Source organism: Caenorhabditis remanei, chromosome V, assembly GCF_010183535.1.
Source record: "Caenorhabditis remanei strain PX506 chromosome V, whole genome shotgun sequence".
NCBI lineage: Eukaryota > Metazoa > Nematoda > Chromadorea > Rhabditida > Rhabditidae > Caenorhabditis > Caenorhabditis remanei.
In genome coordinates this window covers 6,357,586-6,365,451 of record NC_071332.1, presented here as the reverse complement: position 1 = coordinate 6,365,451, position 7,866 = coordinate 6,357,586, and the positions used below count along the sequence as shown (strand labels likewise).

Below are 7,866 nucleotides of genomic sequence, written 5' to 3'. Positions count from 1 at the left end.
TTGTCGACCAAACTGTCGGCAACTCGAACACATCGAACATAGTGGTAGCCCACTCATGCTCCTTGCTTTGCTCCTGTGTTGACTCCTCCAATCGCATCTTCATTTGATTGGCATGTACAACACGCTCTCGTCCGTCATTCAGACCGATGACGTAGACGACTCGACCTTGTCGCTGGTTAACCTTTCCAGGCTTCCACGACCATGTATTCTTCTCGAATACCTTCACAAATACAGAATCACCTTTACGGTAACTTCTGGCTTTCACTCCGTGATGCTTATCAAACTGTTCTTTCATTGCAACTTGCTCTGAATCTACAGTCTTATTCAACTGCGGCATCATCAACGATAACCTTGTTCTCAGACGCCTTCCGAGATGAACTTCTGCTGGTGTCAAACCTCCAAGAGCATTTGACGGTGTTGAGCGATAGTGTAACAGAAATTGAGATAAGATCTCATTGTTCACACTCCCTCCCTTTTTAACTTTTCAATCCTCTCTTCAATGTGTCAACAAATCTTTCTGCTTGACCGTTCGATTGAGGATGAAATGCTGGTGAGCGAACATGCTCAATTCCTGCATCCTGGCACATCGTAGCAAATTCCTTTGACACGAACTGTGTACCATTATCAGAAACCAAGTTTCAGGGTAACCGTGTTGACTGAACATGTCTTTCAATGTTCCGACGGTCGAAACTGCCGATATCGACTTCACTATCTTAACCTCTGCCCATTTTGATTTAGCATCAACTGCGACAAGATAGTATTGTCGTTCTCTGGACCTGCATAGTCGATATGAACTCTTTGCCAAACACGCTCCGGTGTCTTCCATGGCTGTAATGGGATCTTCCTAGGGATCTTCCCACCTTGACTAATAGTGCACGACGACACTGCTTTCTCCACGACCCTTGAAGCTCCCTGTACACTTGGACGCTTCGATCTGAAGACCGGTGTTGCATTCTCCTTTACCTTGAGAACTGCCTTCTTTTTAACACACCGTTTTAGTCCCTTCTTGAACACCTCCGGAAACTTTCCGTTCAATCCCCCATGGATTCCATCTGTGTTTGAATGTGTCAGCTCATTGACCATCATTCCCATGTGATAAGACATCTCTTTGGATCTTCCAATCCAGTCTAACCCCAACAGATTTCCGTGTTCTCGGACATACACATAACCAGTACCTACTGATCCTTTGAGTCTGAACTCCACTAGCGCCCTGCCTAGTATCTTCAACTCATTTCCACTTGCTGACTTCACTTTAGATCTACATCTCTCCAAGTCAGGCTTTCCTATTCTACTCCAATCTTCCCTTCCGATGAGTGTGATATCAGATCCCGTATCCAACTGAAACTCCACCGACTCACTATTCACATCTATTGACACATACTGACGGACAGAATTGACCTCAGCATCTTCCGAAGAAGCTCCACCAACTATGGCAACGTGTTGTGTCTTTCTTGATGACGAATCTTTTCTCGATCTGCAAAAACTGGACATATGTCCCTTCTTCTGACAATCGAAACATGTTGTGAGTGGTTTGGGACAATCTGGCTTCCTATGGCCACGTTTCCCACAGTTCCAACACTTTCCACCTTCAGAATAATCATATTCTGATGTGTTCTTGTCTCCACTCTGATCCTGATTACTCGGCTTTTTAGCATACACTGCTCTCACTGCCGTATCACTTTTCTCCATCTCAGACACCGCACTAGTTTGACTCAAAAGTTTCTGCCATTCCGTACATAACTCATTGATGTTAACTTTTTCTCCCAGTTCCGTCTTCTTCTCGACATATTTCAGAAAATATGCACGAGCTTTGGTATCCTGTGTTGGATCTAACCCTCTTAGCCAAAAGAAAACTTTCCAGCCATCAGGGTCAATGTCTTTCAACATTGCCAATTCACACAACGCGTTCACCTTGTTTGTGTATTCAACTGGAGAGTCACCATCACGAGCAATATTGATGCACGCGAATCTATGCGAGAACAAACTCTTCTTTATATCGAACATTTCCTTTAAAATGTCGACGGTATCTTTGAAATTCACCTCATGGTGCAATTTGGGACAGATTCTTCTAGAATACTGTTCATATACCTCCTCTGACAATTTACTCACTAACAGAGCAACTTTGTTTTTGTCATCGAGACCCTTCCCTTCCTCAGTAAACGCCGTACTGTAACGCGCGTACCACTTTGAGAATGTTTTCTCTCGGTTTCCAAATCGAATTGGAACACCGTAATTCTACCACCAATGTCGTTCATCAACTGTGATTGTGACACGGTTAGTCCGCTTGATGTTCCCAAGGAACCATCAATTTGACTCTTTTCCGCCACGGCTTTTTGTCAAGACAGCAATGGTTTCTTCATGCTTTTTGGCTTGTTCTGCCATTTGCTTTTGCATGAATTCCATCATTTCGATGAACTTTCGGTTCATCTCTGCGTCTGACATTTTTCAATCAAACTTTAGATAAACTGGGTAACAACCAGTATCTATCACTTCGATCGCCTCAATCACCAGAGAAAAATCGATATCCGTCGGATAAAATCCAACCGGAAACCGACTACTTTTCGTTTTTGACTAGCAAAAATCGATATTTCTCTGTAAATTGGGTGTGCTTTCCGGGTTCACGTGTAAGCACCACTCAATTTTCAACACTTCGTTAGTCTTTCTTTCCGGGTTCACGTGTAAGAAAGGCTAACAAACACTAGAGGCAGAGAAAACTGATTTTGCTTTCCGGGTTCACGTGTAAGCAAAACAGAATTCTTATCACTTTGCTAGACTTTCTTTCCGGGTTCACGTGTAAGAAAGGAGCTAACAAGTGATTCGGTGGTTTTTCTCACTCAAAAGAGCTCGAAATCTGATCGCCACTGTTGTATCTCGTGCTAATAGAGAAACAATGTATAATAATCACTCGTTTATTAGTGATTCGGAATAATAAAATGAGGGGGACAAGGGGTACAATCTATCCGTAACGGTCACGTTCCGGAAGCAGGTATAAAACTACAACTGACTTTAGAACGAGAGGAAAAGGATGACATTTCCTCTTCGCGGGCAAACGGGGGAATACGAGGGAAAGCGGGTAGATCAAAAAGGTAGATCAAAAATAATATAAATCTTTGTGACTAAATAAACAACGTCACAACACTTACTTAGTCGATCCGTTCTTCGCTCAGTTGGTGTGGGCGCGGATCACAGCTATCCATTTTTTCCGATCTTTGGCGATTGTGCTCCAAGGTTCGATCAATTGAGTTCCTTGTCGCACTGAGATTTCTTTCCTCAGGGAGTCGGCCCATCGCATTGGTGGTCTTCCTACTGGTCTTTTCTCATTTCTGGGTATCCATTCTTGAAGTAGCGTTGTCCACCGATTATCGTTTCTTCTCATCACGTGGCCAGCCCAACCTAACTTTCGTTTCGTTATGAAGACAAGAGGGTCTTTCACTTGGGACATCTTCCTTATATCTTCTCGGTGGAGGTCTTTCTCTCGTTGTTCCGTGAGGGTAATTCCGACGAGTTTACGTTCCAGTGCGGCATGTGTTATTCTTACTCTTTCGGATAGAGCTTTAGTGAAAGTCCATGTTTCTGATCCATATGTCAGTGCGGGGAGAACAATGGAGTCGAAAAGTTGCGCTCGGATTTTCGGACATGTCAAGGCATCTGTTGTGTTTTTGATGTTGTTGAGTGCCGCCCATGCTGATCGTCGTCTTCTGTGAATTTCTGGCTCTAGATCGTTTTTTGTATTGAGCAGTCTTCCCAAGTATACGTATTCCTCAACATCTTCAATTGCAGTCATGGTGTTGTTTTTTCTGATATTTATTTGGTGACTTGACGCAAATTTGTTCCTCAGCACTTTTGTTTTATTCGCGTTTATTTCCAGACCGACTGTTTCACAACTGTTTACCAGCTCTTGTAGCATTTTTTCCGCTATTTGTGGAGTTTTCGAGATGAGAATGATATCGTCGGCGAATCGTAGATGTGTTAGGTTTCTGCCGTTAATTCTGATACCAGGGGAGTTATCATAGTCATCTTTGTCTTCTTTTATATGTGGCCATGACATTCGACTAAAGGCCGTTTCGAGACAAGCAGAAAACAAGTTTGGTGAGATGGGGTCACCTTGTCTGACACCTCTGGTAATGGGGATATTGACTGGGTTATAGAATGGTATGATTGTGGTGGAGCAATCGTTGTAACACTCTTTTAGGAGTTTTATGTATCCAGAGTCTATCCCTTGAGTCTTCAGGCTTTCCCATAGAGCGGCAGGTTCAATCGTGTCGAATGCCTTCTTGAAGTCGATAAATATCATTGTGATTGGTATTTGGTATTCTCGACCTACTTCCAGCAGTCGTTGCACTGAATGGATGTGGTCAATCGTCGAGAAGGATCTTCTGAATCCTGCTTGTTCGACCGGTTGTGCTTCTTCCAATGAATTCCGGATTCTATTCAGAATACATTTCGTGAAAGCTTTATATAGTACGGGAAGCAGGCAGATCGGACGATAATTTTCTAGATTTTCTTTGTCTCCTTTCTTGAATATTAGAGTCGTTTTTGACGATTTCCACTTTGTTGGAACTTTCCTTCTTTCAGGTAGCGCGAGAACTTTTTCGCTAGGAGTTTGTGAACGGTGAAGTGACTGCCACCTAACGATATAACATTGGCGATCAGGATCAAGGGACCACCGAGGAAGGCTGGAATACTCCAAATCGGATTGGTTGGTGCGCAGGGAGAGTGTTGGAGCAGCATTTGGATACCCCGATGCAGTAGGACGAGATGTCGGCATCGTTGTGAGGAAGCCGTCGAAGGGTTTGAGAGCGAGGAGCTCGAGATCATGGGATCACCTTGAAGCCGATCGGAGATGCAGCCGAGTGAGGAAGAGCTCAAGATGTGAGGAATACATCGATGCTGTGGGATACACCATGGGGTGTGGATCGTGCTGGAAACCACCGTGGAGGTGTGTTTGACGTGCTGAAGATCGTGTGTCGTCAATGGACCGTAGAAGGACAGCGATCGGGACAGATGTCCAAGAAGGAAAAGCTGTGGAGTCTGAGCAGCGGCTGTCGTGGAAGAATGACGATTCAGAAGACAGTAGAAAACTGGACTTTCTGGGACCTCTGGATGATGCTGGGACCTCTAAAAATACGGGGGAAAAAGGGGACAAAATAAGAAAAAAAAGAAGAAAAAAGGGAGAGGAACCACCCCAGCATGATGCTGGGACCTCTAAAAATACGGGGGAAAAAGGGGACAAAATAAGAAAAAAAAGAAGAAAAAAGGGAGAGGAACCACCCCAGCATGATGCTGGGACCTCTAAAAATACGGGGGAAAAAGGGGAAAAAATAAGAAAAAAAGAAGAAAAAAGAGAGAGGAACCACCCCAGCATGATGCTGGGACCTCTAAAAATACGGGGGAAAAAGGGGACAAAATGAGGGGAATTTCCACTCCGTTTTCCTCGTCCACTGGTCTGACTTCTCTATTCTCGGTGTCGTTGATCTTCTTTTACAAACACCTCTCGTTGCAACTTTTCCGATTCTGCTGCCTGAAAAGCAATCACGTGTTTTCTCTAGTGTTAGGATGAGTACGAACCAACTGATATCCGCAGAAAAGAGCAATAGCAGTCATCGTGTATCTCGTAATCCGAATCAATTGCACACTGTTTGCAAATCCAGCGTTTTCGATGATCATTGCCATTCGGACGGCGAAATGCAGTGCAATGTATGCTCCAATAGCCTGTGCAGAGCCATTCCAGATGGTGTAGCGAGACAGTGTCACCTCAATCGTCTTTCCTGAAAATTCTTCTTTTCTGTGTGTTTGGAAGACTTTACCTACCGTAAATGAATCCGATGGCGATTTGTTTGAACCAGTCTGCGTCATCCACGTTTCCAACTATTACAGTAACAATACTTAGTACCAGAGACATAACGGATCCAATTGTTGGGACGTAGAATGGCATTGGGGGCTTCTTGAAGTGGCGAAGAGAATTCTGAAAATAAAGTTGAGTAATGGAACCTGAAAGACATAATTCCTTTTTCTTAACAATAATGTTCAAGTGTTAATGTGATACTTTCCCGAAAAAAGATTTATTCTAGAAAAATGGGGTAGAATTCTCGAAATTTTGATAGAAAAAATTGAGAAGTAGGCGGGAGTCGAACCAGCAACCTCTCTTCTTCATTGCCCCCCGTTACCACTGAACTAACATCGCAATAGAAAACATGGATATCTTTCTGTATACACTCCAAAGTTCAGCTTGTTCCGATCAAAAATAGATTGATCATGCTCATAGATGGAAAAGTAATAGTAAGAAAATGAAAACAAAATTACCCTTATGACTTCCAGAACCACCCCGAACACCAGACCATAATAGGTAGAATATCCAAATGATCTGAATAAGTTCGTAAGCAACAATAAGTGTTTCGAATGATAACTCACTTCTTCGTTTCCTCAATCTTTTCCGATGCTCCAATGTAGCTCTGATTCTCTCTGTACGCTTCCAACACCAGAACCATGTAGATGGTGAGAACAGCGAAGATGAAGACTAGGTTCCCGACGAAAATATTTTTAGCGACTTCGAGCGATTTTTGGATCCTCGGCAAGATTCGATCCTTCCAAAATTTCTTTTTTTTTCTGGTGTGTTGATACTCGGGTTGACAACCGGCAATTCCATCTGAAATCACCAAAATTTTTGAAATATCGAAAATTATCAAATTCTACTAAAAAATGATTATTTAGTTAATTTTGGACTTACCGGAGTTCCCACTTTTTTGAATTGAAATTATCATCTTTCTGGTGTTCGCGCCGACTCTTCTTCACCGCTAAATCTTTCCAGTGTTCCTTTTAATCAAAAAATCTTGTTGAAAAGTTGAAGCTTCTCTCGTTAATTGATTTCCCATTTTAGATATTGGTACACTTGGAATATGTGCTTTTTAAAGGCTAACGGGTTCCGAAGATGTTGATATTTTGATTCTGAATGGTTTTTAACTGAGAGTTATGATTCATGTTGATCATCATAAGCTTCTGAAATAAAGTATGCTTTTGTTTTCCTCTCAAAAAATGAAACATTTAATAATTTTAGTTCTTGAAAAGGATCATCCAAATTTCTGATTCAACCAAGTTGTGTTTGAATTCATTGAGGTGCTAATCTGTGATTGTAGAGTGGAAAACAGATGATACCAGTCTTATCACTATCTGAAACATCTGAAACTCCTCATAACAAGATTCGTGCATGTTCAGATTTTGAGAGTTCCAGAAATCTCAGAATAATAACAGAAAAACAAACATTGCGCTCAATAATCTTTAAAGTTGTCCTTTTGAATCTTTTGCTTTTTCGACACTTCAGATTATCTAAATCATTTTCCTCTAAATTGTCTTATTCGCATCTTAAAAAATCACCTCAAGAACTTGTTTTTCTTTTTGGTGAGTTCGGAGCCATATGTCATATTGGTCCAATATATTCCAGACCGAGATCATAGAAGATATAAAAAATCTATAGAATTCTGTAGTGGATATTATGCTGCTTTTATACGAATGGAAAAAGGTCAAACAGTTGGAATGCTTCAACAGCAATTGCTCTTATTGAGATGAGAATCTGAAAAAGTAGGTGTGTTGTATATTATTCCGACTTTTGTCTTTTATCTATTTGAGCTCAAGAGAACAATTGCTTCAAACTGAGTCTCACAGTGTCAGTTGTTTAGAATATAATCTTCATGATCTCAAAATAATCTTTTTTTCATTTCGGAAAGAGGAGTAATGCGATAAACTGTAAACTTTTGGGAATGTATATTGTCATTTCTAGAGCAATGTGAAATCTGAATGTGAGCTATACCAGAAGTTACGACACATCCACAATGTTCTCTTTGGTTGAAAAATAAAGAACAAATCCGAACG

The 7,866-nt window shown here is 41.7% G+C and overlaps 1 protein-coding gene across 1 annotated transcript; it reads right to left on the bottom strand.

Moving 5' to 3' along the window:
* Positions 1-5,455: 5,455 nt before the first annotated feature.
* GCK72_017693 (uncharacterized protein) lies at positions 5,456-6,761 on the bottom strand (the record flags this gene model as incomplete). The annotated part of the gene is made up of 6 exons (XM_053732207.1): positions 5,456-5,521; positions 5,569-5,768; positions 5,812-5,965; positions 6,304-6,364; positions 6,412-6,646; positions 6,728-6,761. 6 exons carry the CDS (start codon positions 6,759-6,761, stop codon positions 5,456-5,458), a joined length of 750 nt encoding a protein of 249 aa, XP_053581120.1.
* Between the last annotated feature and the right edge of the window lie 1,105 nt (positions 6,762-7,866).